The sequence below is a fragment of the Megascapheus bottae genome, chromosome 4 (genome assembly GCF_031878675.1).
Source record: "Megascapheus bottae isolate mThoBot1 chromosome 4, mThoBot2.hap1, whole genome shotgun sequence".
NCBI classification, from domain to species: Eukaryota; Metazoa; Chordata; class Mammalia; order Rodentia; family Geomyidae; genus Megascapheus; species Megascapheus bottae.
The window spans coordinates 81,924,368-81,943,739 of NC_143512.1; the positions used below are offsets into that span (position 1 = coordinate 81,924,368).

General features: G+C 44.0%; 1 protein-coding gene across 1 annotated transcript in view; it reads right to left on the bottom strand.

Annotated features, from left to right (window-relative positions):
• The window catches only part of Adcy2 (adenylate cyclase 2), a 221,954-nt gene that overhangs the window by 62,406 nt on the left and 140,176 nt on the right, over nt 1-19,372 (bottom strand). Inside the window, exons 6-12 of the mRNA XM_090332144.1 lie at nt 16,878-17,005; nt 12,851-13,009; nt 11,852-11,984; nt 10,314-10,490; nt 8,794-8,837; nt 5,249-5,329; nt 1,532-1,601 (exon numbers count right to left, since the gene is read on the bottom strand). Of these exons, the coding sequence (XP_090188270.1) occupies nt 1,532-1,601; nt 5,249-5,329; nt 8,794-8,837; nt 10,314-10,490; nt 11,852-11,984; nt 12,851-13,009; nt 16,878-17,005 (792 nt within the window). The remainder of the gene's footprint in view (nt 1-1,531; nt 1,602-5,248; nt 5,330-8,793; nt 8,838-10,313; nt 10,491-11,851; nt 11,985-12,850; nt 13,010-16,877; nt 17,006-19,372) is intronic.

Below are 19,372 nucleotides of genomic sequence, written 5' to 3' on the forward strand. Positions count from 1 at the left end.
TTTATTTGGGGGAGCGGGGGGTGGGGAAGAGAATGAGGTTTTGCATAATAATCTGACTTTTGACTAGTATTGAGAAAATGCAAGAGCTATATCAAGTATGTATTTCAGAATTTCATTATTTATGTTACTGAATCCTGGAGTGGTGAGTCGGGCAGGAGAGGCCTGTGATGGTCGCTCTGGGGTGGCTTGAGGGCTTCCTCCAGCTTCCTCCAGTCCAGCATGACCAGAGAGGCCTTCCCAGTCCACTGTTCTGCCTAACATCATGGCCATCCGCTGCCTGGTGCCTCAACCACTTTCCCCGCTTGGCTTGTGCTGAACACAAACCACGTCACGAGTGCACTGATGATGGTGGTGATGGTGATGATAAAGATGACAGAGCCCTTTTAACACAGCCCTTAAAGTGTTCTAGAAACTTCACATGTGTGTTGCGAGGGGTAAGGCAGAAGCCAACGTTGTGTCCCCGATTTTGTTTACAGGAACTGCAGGGTGAAAGGACTGACACACCCTCCTCAGGAACACTGGATCCCAAACCTTAGAATGGGGCTATACTGCCTTCCCCAAAGAGTTCATCATAAAATCCAAGCAAATGTGTTCCTAACCCCCGGAATACTGTCCAGTTGAGAGGACATCATCTACATAGATGGCTTCCAGAGTCATAAAGGAGCATATGCATTTCCTGAGTGTGAACCACTTGAGTCTGGGTGTGGAAGGATGGCTCTCCTCACTTCCTGTCTGCCTTTCCTGCTGCATGAGATACAGTGTGGGGAAGGGTGCGTGGAAAGTGGGCTTAAATATCAACTTGCTACCAATTTTCCCCGAAGCTACACTTCACATGATGATCACTTCTCTTTATTAGGTATGATTTTTTTAAAATGAATTTTGTGACTTAATAGCCAGGATAATTTTACCTGAAGATGAAGAAACTATATTAGCATTCCCCTGAAATGCAATTATATGTTACACCCTCATTATACCTTGTGAAGTGTGATTTCGTATTATATACTCGTTATTCTTTGTCTTTTGCCTTCTGTAGGCTTCTGTGCAAAAAACTGTGCTGGAATTTCACAAGGTCAAAGTGTTTAGTTGCATAAAAATTTCAATTTGGTTCTTCAGTTCATTCTGGATGGGTGCTGAAGGTAAACTTCATGTTTTATTTTGCCAAAATTTCTAAGCAATTTGTGTAATGCCACTGCAACTTTACTTGGAAGGATTGTGATTGCAAAGCCTTCCCAGAGAAGAATTGCAAAGAGAAAACTGGACATTCACTCCTTTCCTTTCTTTCCACATATTGCATACACGATACCATTTACAAGTGGAAGGGTTGAGAACCTGTGAACGCAAAGCCAGGGTTGCAAGCAAGAAGTATACTGAGACAATGCCTTCATAGAAGACGTGCAAAACAAGCCAGAAGGGGTCCTATAGAGTCCAAAGCATTTCAAGTGTTTCTTCCTTAAAACAAAATTCATGAAGGAATTCAGAATTACCATTTCAGAAAAACTGATTGAGCATGACGATGAAAAGAATGACTTACTTCTTTTTCTAGGATTTTGTTATAGAAAAGCAGCGAGATTCTCTGAATGTCTTCAGATTTGAGCCATTGCCTGAAAGAAAGGACAGAAAGCATCAAACCAGAGCTCTAGCCAAGCACCTGGAACGACTTTTTGTCAAATGGCTGGCATTCTTCGCTTTTGATTACAAATCATCCCCCAGGGAATGGTTCCTTCGTAGTGTACAGTGCCAGCTTAGTGGCTGTGGAATCCACAGACTGTGTGCAGGCACTGAAAATACCACATGAGTAATCATCACACAGCGTCCTTTTGGAAACTTTCAGATTAAAAACAGTCACGTCAAATGTAGACTTAAACTATCCAACTCAAATGGCTAAGGTGACAGGTCATTAAAAGGATTCCAGTATGCCAATAACTTGATTCTTTGAGATTTTACTTTCCTATGTTCCACAAAATCACAAGCCGAACAGAAACAGTCGTGTAACACGAGACGCTGTGCTCACAACAAAATAAGACACACCCATGAGCTGCAGATGTGAGAACACATGTACCCTGATGCACGCACTGGGTTATGAGGCAAAACCTAAATCTATAGTCAAATATTTGGAAATATCCATAATAAAAGATTACAGACTTATTTGGGTCATTAATCACTGAGAAAATCAGACTCCTATTTTCTTGGTTTTGCTTAAATAAACTTTTGTAATTGAAAAGAATACCGCAATCTCTTTCTGACATATATGCATATTAATTTTGTCTTAGTATATTCATGATATATGATACATAACATATATTACACATTATATCAATATGTTATAGGTTATAGATACTATATAATTGTATATATGCATCTACATTTAGATACGAGTATTTGATATCTATATCTATACTATAAGGAGAAAATTATGTTTTACATAAATGTCTAAGAATGTATTTATATGTATTTTAATAGTTACTGATGTATGAATTTATTAATAAAGTGCTTCCAGCTATTCTCTAAATTTGAATCCTGAGATATATTAGTGTGAAAAGATTCAGATTATAAAGGACAGCAAGGAAATAAATGTTTGGCATTTCTTATTATGTGCCTGCTGTAGAGCTACTGGATTCTTCTCTTATGAGACTAGTTGGAGGAATTAACTAATATTAGAAGTTCTAGAAAATAAAATTTGAGGTAAATGTTAACCGTGCTCACTGTTAAAACTGTATATTTATGAGACCTATGAATAATGTATTGTAGTAACTTACTATAAGCACTGCTTTTCTTTATTGAGAAAGAAAAATCTAATTTAGAAATGTTCCCCAATAATATAAGCCTGGAAGCAAAGCAGGAATGAAGGTCAGAAAACAGAAATGTAACCAGCTTTGCGTGCATCCGGGGCTCTGCCCTCCAGGGCCTCTGTCTTATGACGGAACAAGACTCAACTGCAGTGTCCCCACAGCCTAACGTCCTTTTCCAGTCGGGAACTCACAGGAATGGGCAAATTCTAGTGAATTTGGAAAGAGGAAGGACAGGAGTCATCAGAGTCAAGCTCACTCTCCCTTTCCCCCTCCACAGCAAACCCAGTGCAGTGGAGGCGGTAAGTGATGAGCCTAATTCTTAGGCTTAGGAGAATGTGTTCTTAATCACCTCTGTAAATTGTCTGTAGGGGACTTTGTTCTCCATAATGACGACAAGAATCCAGACACTTACTATCATCTGGTTATTTAAATAGGGAAGGGTTATGTAGGTTGATAAGATCAAATATTATTCTTAGTAACAGAACCAGAAGAAGAGAGGGGAGAGGAGAAGTAGTGTGTGTATGTGTGTGTGTGTGTGTGTGTGTGTGTGTGTGTGTGTGTTATGTTCATGGACATCTGATAGATTCTCTGATTTAAGATAGTCTATATCATGGAGAAATTAACCTCCATCCCTAATCTATATTATAAGTGACTTCTTATTGATCTAGACTTAGGCCTTTGTGTGTGTGTGTGTGTGTGTGTGTGTGTGTGTGTGTGTGTGTGTGTGTGTGTGTGTGTGTGCATGCCAAAGCCAAATAAAGGAAATTCTAAATAGGGTTCTGGCTGGAGGGAAAGGCACCACGCCCTCACTGAGAATCCTTGGAACAGAAGAATGTAAAACTATGCCCCGGAAGTAGGGAAATCATCATCTCCTATTGTTGTCCCTTCTGAGTTCATACATTGAAAACAGCATGGCTGCTCTGAGGACGGAATCTCTAAGAGAGTGGACAATAGTGAAGGAAATGATGGCACGGCCTAGCTCGCAAGATGAGGGTTCTTCTCTGCCCAGTCACTGGAGCACTTCTGCCCCATGTGTCACGTACAAAGCCCCAGGAGAGGAAGGCTTGTGTACTGGTTTGTCTAATATTCAGCAAGTGCTTACGCCATGAATAAGATGAGTGAACAACAAATCTGCATGGACATCACTGTTTTCTGTCAATAGCAAAAGGCAACAAAATGGTAGATGAAGGGCAGAACTTGCATCGAAAGATCAGAGAAACAGTGCATTAAAATCAAGCGTAGTTAATGAATGTGTTTGATGCCAATTAGAATGTATACACATTGAGAGCCTCCACCAAAAATGTTTTTGTTTCTTTTATTAAGAACAGAAGACATTTTTTCTCATTCTATTTGCAAAACATGTGAAAAATCACAAGAAAAATGGCTACACCAGCAAGAAGTCTTGCTTAGAATGTCACTGCTTGGATGGACCAATAGTCAACCATAAACACCAAATGCACAATTCAAAAGCTACCATAACATAAAGTCACCAGCCACCCTTCAGCGAAACAGCCAGCAGTTAACGAAAGCTTTGCATTAGACTATGCTTAGTCTGAATTCAAAGCCAATCATGATGATGAGGAGGAGGAAGAGGAGAGTGATGATGGCAATGATGACCGACAGCTAAACATTGTATATATACTGATTATATACATAATGGGTAGTAAGGCTTGAACTCTGGGCCTGGGCACTGTTCCCTGAGCTTTTCAGCTCAAGGCTATCGCTCTACGACTTGAGCCACAGCACCACTTCAGGTTTTCTGCTGGTTATTTAGAGGTTAGAGTCTCACAGACTTTGTGCCTGGGCTGGCTTTGAACCACAATCCTCAGATTTCAGCTTCCTGACTAGCTAGGATTACAGGCATGAGCCACCAGTGTTTGGCTGAATAGATTGTTTTTGCTCTTACATCTTTTAGATTAGAAAAGCTTTTAGCAGTAATCTTTTGTTTCATAGGGTGAATACTATTTTTTTTTCCCCCTAGAGAACAGCATGCCTCTTTTACACATTGTGAATTCACATTAAGTGCTCATCCTGGATTTGGGGCCTTTCTGACTTCCCGAGTAATTGGGACATTTTGAATAGACGGTGTCACACAGTGTCAAATACTGCAATTGGAAGATTTCATCATATAGAATCCATACTAATCTTTTAAATATAGTCCTTGCTTAACATTTCAGAGAAAGCTGCAGCTTTCTCTACACTTGAGAATGTCCCTCTCGTATTCTTTATTAGTAACTGACTGGTGGAAATTTTCTCCATGACTCTTATTGTTTCCTTTTCTAAAAGAAAAGAAATACGATTAATGGAAGGACTATAAGGAAAATGAATGAATTGTCCCCCAAATCCTCACTTTGTCATGATCAAAATTGTAGTGGGCTGTGAAACACTTTTTAGAAAATATCCTATTAAATAGTTAGCTTTACAATAAGATAATTTAAAGTAAAAAAAAGAACACCCACTTCTGTGCGTTGATCCCATCGATGGCTTGAATCATCCTTTCATTTAACTCTTCTTCAAATCGCTTCTTCTGAGACTTGGTTCTAGTGGGAGAAAGGAATATCATAGAGGAGGACTATTAGCACTACGGCAAACAGTAAGCTGTATTCTCGGTTGCCAAAACCTGTGTTTAGGGTCAGTTGGTAAACAGAAAATGAACATAATCCATCAGCAGGCTTTTCTCTGGGTGGAAGGCCATGACTAGAGGGTTTGGTACAGGGCTCGGGAGTGGAAGTCCCGAGGCTCTACACACCGTTAGGAAAAGACAAGGACTTGGTGTTTGAGAAGAAGGACTTCCTTTCCTAAGAGACTCATTTGCCTTCACTTGCTGTTTTCTAACTTCCCGTGAAAGTGTTTGGTTTGGCTGATACACAAGCCATTTCTTTTTCATGGGCCAGTTCAAAAGGGTTTGGAAGCGTGTAGTGTCATTTTAAGCATATCAAAGCTTATCTCTGTGTCAGGCACAGTGACTCCAGCCCGTAACACAGCTATCTGTGCAGTAGAAATTGGTGAGTGGGGTTTCCCTGGGCAGCCACATGTAAACATTGGTGAAACAATCTTGTTCAATGATTTGGGCACTGACATGCACCTGTCGTCCCCAGCAAGGTGAGGACCCACAGTTCAGAAGATCAGAGCCCAGGCTGGCTCTGGGCAAAGGCAATTTCCTAACTTGAAAATAACCAGTGCCAAATGAGACTGGAAGAATACCTCAACTGGTAGGGCCCCTCTTAGCAAGCATAAAGTCCTGAGTTCAATCTCCAGTCCTTAGCAAAAATACAATACCTTGAGTGTAAAATGAAAGCCTTCAGTTTTCAAACATCACTCATTCTGGGCGTTAGCGGCTCGTGCCTTTAATACTAGCTACTCAAGGGGCTGAAATCTGAGGATCACATTTTTTAAAAGCCAGCTTAGCAGGAAAGTTTGTGAAACCCTGATCTGTATTTAACCAGCAAAAAGCAGGAAAGAAAGGTATGGTTCGAGTGGTAACAAGCCACCCTTTAACAGAAAAGGTAGGCGACAGTAACAGGCCTTAAGTTCAGTCCCCAGTAATCATCATACACACACACACACACACACACACACACACACACACACACACACACACACACACTCATACCTGTAAACAACTTCACTTTTTACCAAAAGTAAACACCTTTACTCATAATATGGTTTCTAGGCGAATTACATCAATTAATAAAAATATCTTCCCAAGAATAATTTGGTAATTGATATTAGAACGATTAAACAAGAAAACAAAGTTGGCAACTTTGTTTCTAAAAGTTAAATATCTATTGCAAACATTAAAAGCACAGGTTAGATTTCAACAGGAGCCTTCACGAGGCTGTGATTTAATTTTGTATTGGCCAGAATTCTACTTGTTCTTGCCTAAGAGACCAGACCTAATCTGAAACAAAAGTAATACTATGTTGAGATAAGAACTGTCTCTAGACATGGATAAGAAAAGCATTCACTATAAACCATCACATTTATTATTTATTTGTAGTTAAACACCACAGGATCACTAATGAGATGGATAGATGTCCACATCTAGCACTCTATGCTGCAGATTGGTGCCTCTGCTTTCTCCATTTAAACAGGACAATGGTAGGTGCAGCGACTGATATGGAGTCAACTGGATTATGGGGTTTTAGCATACTTCATTCCAAATCATTTGAAGAAAGCAAATTGTTTTCCATTCTGTCTCTCTGTCTGTCCCACAATGAACTTCAGCTTCTCAACTTCAGTACAGCAGCTTTCTTTCTCATCAAGACTAATATGGAGAAGGACAAGTACCTGGAGCTTCTTGGGAAAACATGTGTCTTCACTATTACAGGACAACAGAGTTGTGGCCTTTGTTCTTCTGTGTAGGCCTGATCGAGTTAGTGCCTGTGCACAGCTGAGCATCATAAATAGATGTGACGTGCCAGTAGGCAGCAAAAGCAAGCCGTGACAGATCGCGTCAATTCTCGAATTATCTGGACACAGATTCGGATGCTGTTTGCAGTCCGTGTTTACACGCCTCTAATGTGCACGTGATTGTGTACCCCCAGACATGGCCATCTATTCACCAGGGGATCCTGACTGATGCTTCAGGACTTCCTTGAGCTGGCTGGCCCCTTGCTCTGGGGGATTATCCAGCCCTCTTTCCTATGTCACCACTCTTTGAGCCCAAGCTCCTTCCCAAACCATTCCACCCACAGGCCTGCGCAGTTCCACAGAAGGAGGCAGGGAAGGATTGGGTTGCACTAGCGCATGCATGGACTGGCCTGGAATCTCACACGGGCCTATTAGATTCCATGTTCAAAAGCCAGGAGGTGGGAGGGAGGCCAGTGGGCCTGAGTCAAAAGCAGCTTTCTGTCCATAGTTCTCAGATGAGAAAAATCCAATAGCCCCGGAAGAAGCAGAACAGTGTGGAAGAAGTAGTTCTAGCCTGGCAGGACAGAGAGGAGGTCAGCAAAGGAGACTTAAGTAGTACATCTGAGCACAGACCTTGGCTCTGGCTGCTGCTAGCTGCTGCAGCAGCCATGTGGCTTTAACTCTTCTACTGGACCCCAGTGCCTAGTTCCTCCCCTCCAAAATAACTATGGAATAACATCTACTTTGCAGTAATGCTGCAGACAGAAAACCAGCTGGTCTGTGACTTTGTAAGTTAAAATGATGATTAATTATCATGCGATTCTTGGCTCTGTGCATCCCTGGTGAGACTGCTTACTTGGAACTAGGTTTCCACAGAGAATAAATAGATTGTTGTTTTGTCAGTCATGGGCTTGAACTCTGGGCCTGGGTGCTGTCTGAGTTCTTCAGCTCAAGGCTACCACCCTACCCTTGAGCCAAGCCTCACTTCCCATTTTCTAGAGGTTTATTGGAGATAAGAATCTCAGATCCTTTCGTGCCAGGCTGGCTTTGAACCTTGATCCTCAGATCTCAGCCTCCTGAGTAGCTAGGATTACAGGGGTGAGCCACCATGCACCCGGCTGAACTTGCGTAAGGACTATAAATATTTTATCTCAATGCTAATTTGTGAATTTTCCACAACATACAAATCAAAGCCCAGTCTAGCAATTAAAGATCTGGACGCATTTCTGGAAAATGTGCTATGGCCATGTGTGTTTACAGCTTACTCAGAAGCAACATATTTTCTTCAAGAGTGGTCAGCGTGAATTCTACCAGTGAAAAGCTGGACCGTATTTATATTCAGAATTTAACACAAAAACTGCTTTTAAGCAACGTATTTTATAACAATCCAAATTTTCATACATATTGAGAAGAGTCAAGAAAACAACTTTTTATTCCGAATTGACGCCAAGTGGTGTTTCCTTTTCTCTCTCTTACTTCTAATGAGACTTAAACTCTTAAGAAGCCAGAAACAATCGACTATGGCTTTTCACAAGCAGCTGCTCTTTCAGAAAGACCCCTTTGGAAATGACCAGAATTGATGATAATTATTCTAGAAATAACTAACGAGCATGAAGCCTTTAAAGTTTATATGCTCAAATCTATGTCATACCTTAAGGTGCGGTTTTGAAAATTGTGCTGGCCCATTGGTACATCCTGTATTTAAAAAAAAATGTATATTAGTAGATGTAAATTCTCCCAAGAGGAATGCTGTAATAATAAGGGTTATACCTTTCTTCTTTTATAATGCTGACGATCATTTACAAAACACTTAACTTCCATGTGAGGAAAAGATCCTAGGCACAAATGTGAGTCAAGACTGAAAACCCATTTCTATTCAGAATGCCTGGCTGAAACCATTCGTCTGGCCCCAGGTGGTGAGATAAACAAGGGAGACATCAGAAGAAAGTGGTGCATAATAAAGCTGGCAACGAAGAACCATCAAAACACCCTCTTCACAGGGCAAGATTGTTTTCCCACTGGTAAACTTAAGAAATAACATAGATAACCACAGGCAACAAATTACAAGTGAATTTTATTTCCTTAAAAACCAACCAACCCACGGACTGCTGATGGGTAATAAATCTTGACTAGTGACTGAGGTTTTGGCCATGAAGACCGAAAAGGACAGAAGCAAAATTATTTAAGTCATTATTTTCATGACAATGATATGAATACCCTCACTGGCCACTGGAGATTAGAGTCTCGGGATGCTTTCTTCCCCCAGGCCCAAGCCTCCTTCTTGATACAGTCTCCTCCTGATCTCACCCTGTTTCACAGCCCCAAACATCATCTGCAACCCGGGGATTTGTTACTTCTCCAGACTGGACATCTAGACATTTCTACCTCCTGCTGCACACAGGTCTCTAAAGAGACGCATGGACCAAGGATGACCACAAGCAAGCGCTTGGTTACCCCATCTTAAACAACATCTCCACCACTCCCTACCGGTCCTCAGACACCTGTTCCCCGCTGTCGTGCAGCCTCAAGTCGTTGTTCTCTCTAGATCCCCGGGATTCTTGCTCCGAGAGTTCGGAGCACACACCTGTCATGTTCCTCTCTTGCTTAAGATCCCTGTGGGTTCCCACTACAGGGGGAGTGTCACGGCGTCTCGTCACCTCTGACTGCTCACGCCCCATCTTCTCCACCCACGATGCACACCTTCCTTTCCTTCTGACCTTCACTTCATTGTCCGATCCTGCTCTCAGCCTGGCCCTCTCTTCCCGAGACATCTCCAGCTCCCCGCCCAGACCAGCAGCCCTTCATGCTCAGGAACTTCCTCTAGCTATCTTCCCACGGTGGCGGGGAGGAGTGCCCGAGACGGTTCCAATCACGTCTTCATTTCCTCTGCCCCAGAGGATGCACACCCCGGGGCCTGTCCACTGGCTCCTCTATCGCAGCACATCGATTGCTTAGAAAGGATCAAGGAAAGCTGGAAGAACTGCTATGATCAAGCCAAAGCAAGCGTGAGGAGCCGCAGCCTGCCGGACGCAAGGGCGGCCTTGCGTGACATTGAGGCCCCTCTTGGTCACCAGCCCGAGCAGGTCACCACTGTGACGGCTGAGACCTGTTCTGCAGCTGGGCTGAGCGTGGGCTCTGGGAAGGGCGCTGCGGTGCGTGGGGCAGGCCTACCGTCGTGCTGATCTTCCCGTTCTCCGTGGTCATGCTGTCCCTGTGGTGCAGGTGGGCGAAGGGCTTGGCCGCGCCCCAGGACTCCAAGTACCTGGTCATGCGGACAGAAGCCCTCATCTTGGCTCCATCCAGGGTGTGGCGAGGCCTGAAGAGGTGCTGGGGGCTCCGCCGCTCACCCTTGGGGTCAAAAACACAGCCTCACACCTGGTGCATCAGGGCTCTCCCCCTCTTTCCTCTCCCCTCCTCTTCCTCCTTCCTTCTCCTCCCCTTCCCTCCCCCTTCCTCCTCTCTCTCCTTCTCCTCTCCTCTCTCCCTTCTTCCCCTTTCCCTCTTCCTCCTCCCCCTCTTCCTTTTCCTCCTCTTCTTCCCTCTCCTCCTTTTCCTCCCCCTCCTCCTCTCCTCCTTTCCCTCCTCCTCCTCCCCCTCCCTCCTCCCTGTTTCATCATGCATTGACTAAGTCAAGTCCCTCCAGGGTCCGTCCTCCCTCTATCCAGCTCTGCTCTCATTCCTTCATTGCAGTGAGTAACAAGCTTTCCCCCATAGTCAGCCGAAATGTAGGAACACATAGTAGACATGAAAATGGATGTTTTTATCCACCTTCAACAGCCTGTGCACATCTCTTTGAGGGTTTTGTGCAAGGCTGTGCTTTGCTGAAGTGACAGCAGGGCTGAGAGCTGTGAGTGACCTCACACCTAAAAGTTTGGTCTTCTCCACACCGCAGTGTGCTCTTTCATGCCACCTCCTGCTGCTTGTCCACATCTACAGGGGGGGCCCGAGAGGCTGGGGAACTGTTCTCCAAAGGAGAAACTTGGCTATCAAGGAGAGCACCATGAAGAAACATCATGGACTTGGTCTTTATGTTGTGACACCTATTTTCACGCTTGGAAGTCTCTCTTGCTAAGAGGGACTCCCCAGAACTTCTGAGAGTTTCTTCGTAACTAGTGATCACTCATTTATCTGCGCAGAATAAACATGGAAAGACAAACTTCTCACTGTTGGGCTGGTTTTCCTTCTAATGGGAGTTTTTATGATACACAACAAAAACAAATTTGTGTGTATGGGCACAGCCTCACAGGTGTGTATGTGTGAGCCATTTGTTAATCTTCAGGCCATTTTTCTTTTGCTTTTCTTGGAATGTTCAGTCTATTTTCATCTCACTGGAATTTTAAGTGTTGAAGCCTCGAGCAAAGTCTTGTTATTTCATTTCCACACTCACAAGCAGCAAGGCTGAGTACACTGACAACACACCCCACCTATACACCGACCCCCCAACACCAGGCTGCTGCCTGCATCCCCATCCTCTCCGCAGACAGCCCAAGAATTTCAACCATTCCTGTCAGCGATGGTTGAATTCATGACTATGACACATCTTCACCACTAAGCCACTAACGATAGTGACAGTCACCTGAGAGGCCAAGACTAGAGAAGATTCTTGGTAAACAGCACTTCTCCTCTGAATCAATTGTCCCTTCTCCTCCCTGCTCTGTTCGTTCAGAATAATAATTGGCTAATCACAGACTCTGTTCAATGATACTGACCTTGGGGTTGATTACAAAGTAGGTTTTCACCAGGTGCTGTTTTAAATATGGGTCTCTAATGTCACCGTCACCCTCCTCCACTTTGTAAGCGCCATTCAAGTGCTCCAGGGTGACGGAAGAGATATGAACACGCCTGCAATTCCATTTCAAAAGCAGATGGTCACAACATGGCCACGACAGCAAACAGGGAGTGTGAAGAAACAGGTTTCTTTCATTTTGGATTTCAGCGACAGTCCTTCCACCAAATGTAGGGAATTCAGGGTGCATGTCCTTGGAAAGATGAGCTATAATGCTTTAATTACAAGTTTCTATCTCACAGGCCTCCGTTTGGAGAGTGATTCTGAGGGGCCATGAGATTCTACCACTGGATGTCTGCCACAGAGGTCTCCATGAAAAACGACAGCCCAGGAAACACGAGCAGGCTGAATTTTTGCATGCAAGGGTATCTTTCAACATGCCTACGGAGCGTGTTTTTGAGAAAGTGCTGTACTGTATGGAAGTGTGGCTTTTCTTTCTCAGTCTTTCACGCATGCGTCTCCAGATTACTACTCTTGCTTTATTTCTTTCCAATCTCTAACCAGAGAAAGAGCCTACCATTGCTTGTCGTAATGTTTAGAAGTCATCCTTATGAGAAAAAGGTGCATCAAAACTGCATTAAAAATGCTAATGTTGGATGTCTCCCTATAAAGTTGCAAGTAAGTAAAGGTTTATAATTTAGCCTCTCATACCCACAGTGCAACAAGGGTTCTAAGTGCAGTGGAATCAGGATGTGAAAGTTTGTGGGATTTCTTTATGCCAGGTATCAAACCCAGACTTTCATATGTGACAGGCAATCACTCTACCGCTAACTGCGAGTGTGTTTCAGGGCTGCTGTGTTTCTGGTTATGAAACACGATTCCAGTGCCCTGACACCGATGCAGGCAGGAGAGGTCGACTGAGACTGGAGCAGTCACTTCTGCCTGTGCCTGGCTGAGGGAGACCATGCAAGCTGCAGCTTACCCAGGGACTCCTCCGGCCTCCATGTGGTTGGCCAGGGTGACGTCGTGCGACCACACGTCGTACTGCCACTTCTGCAGGCCAATCACGCCACACAAAACGTTCCCGGAATGGACTCCCACACGCATGTTGATGTCAACTCCCGTGGCATCCCTCACCTTCCTAAAGAGAAGGGTGGGGCGTCACCATCTTCCCGTCACTCACAGCTAGGTTCCCAGGCCCTGCACCCCGTTCAAATGTCTCAGAGAGGCTAACAGAGGGCTCCCTTCCTCCTGAGCTCCCCGCCTCCCCACAGTGAAACGCAGTGCTCCATCTCTGACTCTCTCAGGCCTGGCTCTCGGCTTTTCGCTTTGAGCTCCCATCTATCAAGCACCTATTTTTCATATGCTGCCTTGTGTGTGTGGTCACCCTGGAGTCCTATGACCCTGTGTTCTCATGGCATCTCATTGCCTGTCACTGGAAAGTCCACTGCCTCCTGAGCTCTGTGCCTCAGTGAACAAGTCCTGCCAAGAAGAGAACAATACCACTTACTTAGCTGGGCACTTAGTAATGATTTTCCAGCCTGAATAAGGAACATTTCATAAATAATCATGATTAAAGCTTTTCAATGGTTGTGTCTATTCTTCAATAAAGGAGGAACACGCTTTTCCAAAGAGCTTTGCATAATATATGATGAAAATGAATTAAACTTTGTAGTAAAAGTACTTTAGAAAGCCAGTCACAGTGGCTTGTGCCTACAATCCCAGCTATTCGGGAGGCAGAAATAAGAGGATTGCATTTTGAGGCCAGCTCTGACAAAAAGAAGCAGGTGAGCCTATCTCAGAGAACAAGCTGTGTGGTGGTGTGTGCCGGAAACCCCAGTTACAGGAGGTCCGTGGTCTGAGGCTAGTCTGGGTGAATAGCACAGGATTTAAACCAGAAACAGTAACAAAAACAACAAAAGGCTGAACATGCAGTCTGTGTAGTAGAGGACTCGCTTAGTAAGTGCAAGGTCCTGGGTTCAAATCCCATTACCAACAAAAAAAAAGGAAAGAAAGAAAGAGAAGGGAGAAAACCTCTTTAAACTGACAGAGACAAGTGCAGAGGCTCAATGAAGGGAAATGAAAACACACAGAAGTGTACAATTTTCTCTGCTGACAAAATGCACTCATCACGTAAGGTGTCACTGCCGAGGACAAGTGCAACAGGAGGCTGCAGCGGGAGCACCGTAGCCGAGTCTCACAGTGACGGGGGAGACTTCCGCGTGGGTCACACACAGACGAAAGCGACGGAAGTCAGAAGTCGGCACGGCACCCTTACAATACTAGATAGCTTTTGTGCCCTGAAAATGATTTTATGATGTGAAAATAAATGGCTTTCTGAGAGAGGTGTCTTTTTACTAACTTGAAAGTTCAAGTTCTCCTACTTCAACACTGCCCATTTCACTACGAGACCCGTGGGATGCTCTGCTCACCGGAGAGGGAAAGAGCAGAGAGAAAAGCCCCGGGCTTGCACAGCCTCCCTCTGTCACTGCTTTGGAGATATAACAAAGCAATCTGCTCTTTTTTTTTTAATATGACTTTATCGATCAGGCATAAGACGAAGCCAGGCTGTCTTGAGGGAGTGGATTATACATTTCAGGAAGCTACTTATTCCACTGAGGGTATCAGCTTGTATCTTGACTTTCACTGCCTCATCAGGTTTAAACTTTGAAAAAAGAAACAGGTACAAATTAATTATATTTACACATCGCAAAAAATAAGTGATTTGATGGTGAGAAAAAGGAAGCTGAACACAATAGTTCCTGTGTAATGTGCATTGTACATTAGATGGAGAATCTGGAAGCCTTTGATTCTGCTGCCTCATCAACAAAGCAGGGATGGGTGAAGCGAAGATATATTCACATACTCCAAGATGTAAGTGAAAGGAGGAACGTATGAATGACAGTTTGTGATTCTGTGTATATGAAATATCTAACATGGGTATTGAAGACGTAAAGTGTGACAGCAGGTATGGAGAGGGGGAAGGGAGCTGTGGAGTAGTGGGAAAAGTCACAGGAGGGAGAAAGGAGAGACCATTGTCAATAAACTATTTGTACAACCTCTGGCCAAAGGCTGACATTTATGGTGCATAGATTTTACCACAAGGCAACGTATTAAAAAAGAAATTTCTGTTGAGCTGAAGCTCATGCTTATGCACGCAGTGTAAAGAGTCTTTTCCCCCTAAAAGCCCTTCCACACACTGGAGTAATTTAAAACTTAATGGAATGGGAAAGTATTTACTTTAAAAGCAGAAAAACAAGTTCCTGCACAAGAGAGGGCTTTAAAATGGGTTATGTATGCACAAGTGCTTTCTCTTTATAAAATTCTTCAGCACATCTCTTTGCAAGGGAACTTTCCAAAGTGATTCCTGCCCACAGAATGCCTTGACTGGGGATTTGACGTGGAGGGCCAGAGGCCGCCAGAGAAGGCGAAGAAGCTGGGAGTCCTTGGACTGATTCACTTTCTTTTCATTCTGTTATTTTACAAGTCGTCTATAAGAAGTTGCACAAATGGATTCGTCGAGTTCCAAAACATCTCCCACTTTTGTAAGAAAACCAAAATTATTTTTCATGCATAGGAAGAAGCAAGTAGACCATGTCTCATAGGAAAACAGTGCCTCCTTCTCCTCCTCCTCCTCCGTCTCTTCCTCCTCCTCTTCCTCCTCTTTCTCCTCCTCCTCTTCCTTCTCCTCCTCCTCCTCTTCGTCCTCTTCCTTCTCCTCCTCCTCCTGTTTCTCCTCCTCCTCCTCTTCCTCCTCCTCCTCCTTCTCCCTTCTCCTCTTCCTCCTCCTCTTCCTTCTCCTCTTCTTTCTCTTCCTCCTTCTCTTCTTTCTCTTCCTCCTCCTCTTCTTTCTCTTCCTTCTCCTCCTCCTCCTCTTCCTCCTCCTCCTCCTTTTCCTTCTCTTCCTCTTCCTCCTCTTCCTTCTCCTCCTCCTCCTCCTCTTCCTTCTCCTCCTCCTCCAACTCCTTCTCCTCCTCCTCCACCTCCTCCTGTTCCTCCTCCTCCTCCTGTTCCTCCTCCTCCTCCTATTCCTCCTCCTCCATATCCTCCTGTTCCTCCTCCTCCTCCTCATCTTTCAAGTTGCTCCCATTCTCCACTTGCCCAACAGCACCTGCTGTGACTTCCTGTTGCAGTGCAGCCCTGGGCAGGCCTAGGTCTGTCCCCTGGGAGAGCCTGGCCTCTGGAGGTGACAGGCAGGCCTCACTCCCTGCTGGAAGTCCTGGCAGAGCTGCCTCCCTCTGAACCTTGGAGTCACTTTCCGGAACATGGCCCACATATACAGTGATCCAACACTGACGGGCACGTACAGAGGGCACTGCTACGGAAAGATGCATGGTGGCATTGGCAAGAAAAATCGCCATTTCGTTTATGCTCTGCATCCTCGCTGGCAGCGCTGGTCATGTTGCTCTTTCTCGAGAGGGAGCACAGCCCAGGCTGATCGTTAATTCATTAGGCAGCTGGTCTTGAACCGAGGACCTTCCTGCCTCGGCCTCCAGAGTGCAGGGATGACAGCACCGTGAGTCTGTGGTGAGTCCGTGATAGCATTACTCTACATACGCAAGGCTTCTCTGGAGTCATGGGGAGATACAGGCAAAAGCCTGTATTATAGATACGACTGAAAATACGTTCACAAATGGAACACCCTTGAGTGGACAGTTCTGGATTAAAGCTCTGCCTTCACTGCAGCCTGGAAATAAAAAGTAGGTTTTCTCCTCTAGTTACCCTGAGAAAATACTTTAAGTAGGGACTCTCTTTAAGGAAAAAAACCCTGTGAAACAAAACAGATATTTCTAACTCTGCTTCCTTGTAATCTAAGGCTCACAATTCCGACTCAGCACATTTACACAAATTGTCACCTTGGATTGAGTCACTCAGTTGCCCATAGATGTCTGTGAATATTTATATTTAAAAATGCAATGCTGCATTCAGTGTCAGTGGACAGAAATGTGGAGGGAATTTCAGGTCAGGATCACAGCTGGAAGCTGCTGTGTGTCCAAAGGTACACTTACTTTATGGCCTCACACATATCCAGCCCCATTTTCACACAGTTCTTGGCATGGTTAGGGAGCGATATAGGGAGTCCAGAAACGCAGTAATAGCAGTCTCCTAAAATTTTAATTCTCATGCACTCATTTTCCTGAAAGAGAAAGCATCACAGAAACTCATTTACATGAGGAACGTGCAGAATGACTCAGATGTACCCAACACCACAATGTGCTACCATTTCTAACCCTTCCCCAGGGGAGTGGCCTGTGTGTGGGGGGGTGAGAAATGATGCCCCGCCCCTCCCTTCAGGGACCCAAAAGAAACCCCCTCCCCCACCCACAAGCTCATCTTCCACATAGCAAGAATAAGGGAAAGGACTGACACGGAAAAGGAGACAGAGTTCTGGAAGGATTTTCTCCCAGGATAAGCAGAGGAGGGTGAGGACAGCGTCATATTCTTTTTCTTCTCTTTTTTTTTTGTGTGGGTCATGGGGATTGAATTCTGGGCCTGTGCACTGTCCCTGAGCTCCTCAACGCAAGGCTAGTGCTCTACCCCTGAGCCACAGCCCCACTTCTGGTTTTCTGGTGGTTAATTGGAGGGAAGAGCCTCCTGGACTTTAGTGGCCAGGCTGGCTTTGAACTGTGATCCTCAGATCTCAGCCTCCTGAGTAGCTAGGATTACAGGCTCAGGGTCATATTCTTTAGTCAGAATATCTGCAAAGGAGATGGGGAAATGCAACGTTTTGTGCAGAGCTGAATTGTCCAGATCGGACCAGCCCTCCATCTGAACCATTATATTATGTGATTCTGTTCCATGCTGTGGCTTTCTTCATTTATGTTAAATGTGGAGCAGATTGTTTCTACAAACAGGCAGCATCTGATAAAAAACATCTTTAGCTCTAATAAGCTATCATTCAACATGGCCAAGTAGTCTAGATTTAATTCTCATCTTAGGTGAAATATTGGAATATGTTTGACTAAGTCATTATTTTCCTTGGCTGAATTCAATTCTAATTATAATATTTAAATTAAGCATTCATATGCATCAACCTTACTAGCCCTTTTGAATGTTTCAAACAGCTTGTGGACCTTTCAGGACAATAAAAACAAAAATAAAGTCTTACTTTTTCCTCTGACACTAACAGAAGCTAATGTTTTAAGGGAACAGATTTCAGACAGCATCTTGTTCTTCAACACACATTAGGATTGTGGAAAGTTCCACATATTTCTTTGCCTGACTATTGTTCAAAGGCTACAGTGTACTTCCCTGCTTATTTATAGCCTTGCTGATGACATGCTTTGCATTTCTAAACACAATATCACAAATAAGAAAAAGCAAACTAGTCCTTATTTCTCCTGCTTTCTCCACGCTTTCTACATAAGCAATTCAAAGGTAATTTCTATAATAATCAGGAGCGCTGGGACACACACTCAGTAAGCAGTAGAATGGGATACAGTGGTCTTGCACTTAGATATTTGGGCTCTGGAGATCATTGAGGTAAATGCAATTGTGGTGATTATTATTTAAATCTCAACTTTTCCTTTTCTGTGGATGATCATTTATAAAATCCCCTTTCATCAGACTTGGTAAAGGATAGAAGTAGAGAGATCATCTCATTGACTTTTTAAAAGTCCCCTGTGAGCCAGGAACTGATGTCTCATGCCTGTAATCTGAGCTACTCAGGAGGCTGAGACCTGAGAATGAAGGATTGAAGCTGGTCCAGACACAAAAGTCCATCTCCAAAAAGCTAGGCTTCGAGCATAGCTCAAGTGGTAGATCATTGGCCAACCTATGGCCCAAAGTTCAAACTTTAGCACTACTAAAAGAGTCTCATGTAATGGCTATCATTCAGCATAATTTTACAAAACACACTTGGAAATCTGAGCCCAAGAATGGACATTCTCCCATATACAGGCCAGATTAATTCCTAACATATTTTAGTTTACACAATAGTTAAGACTGAGCTAAATTTATAACCAACGCGTCCACACATAAATAACAAATCATAATAGGTGCAATGAAAATCATAATAGGTGCAATGAAGTATTTTTGATGATGCTGAGACAGAACTGGCAAGGAAGGAGACAGCTTTGCCACCATCATCACCAGCCTGGAGGCTCCACTAAGGAAGGCCTCATGCGCTGTGTGACAGCGTGTCTGCATTTCCTGTGTGTGAACTTTGCTATGCATGGCAAATCTGGAAGCCACATTCCCATAGTACAAAGTCCAAGCATGAAAATCAGAGGAGGTGACCAGCTTGTCCGGTCGGTGTGTATCAGGATCCTACTTAATCATATGAAAAAAGAATGATTGAACCAATTCCTTGACATACAAATGCCTACAGGAGTACTTGAAAACACCCAGTGCTGAGAGAACTTCAAATGGTATCACATCATCTTGCATATATTTATGATATGTGTGCTGAATTATATATAAGCAGACGCTTTAAAAATAGATGAAAACATGTAATAATTATATGCAAAGGCATTTCTTATCCTGGCGACAAGCGTAAGATTCA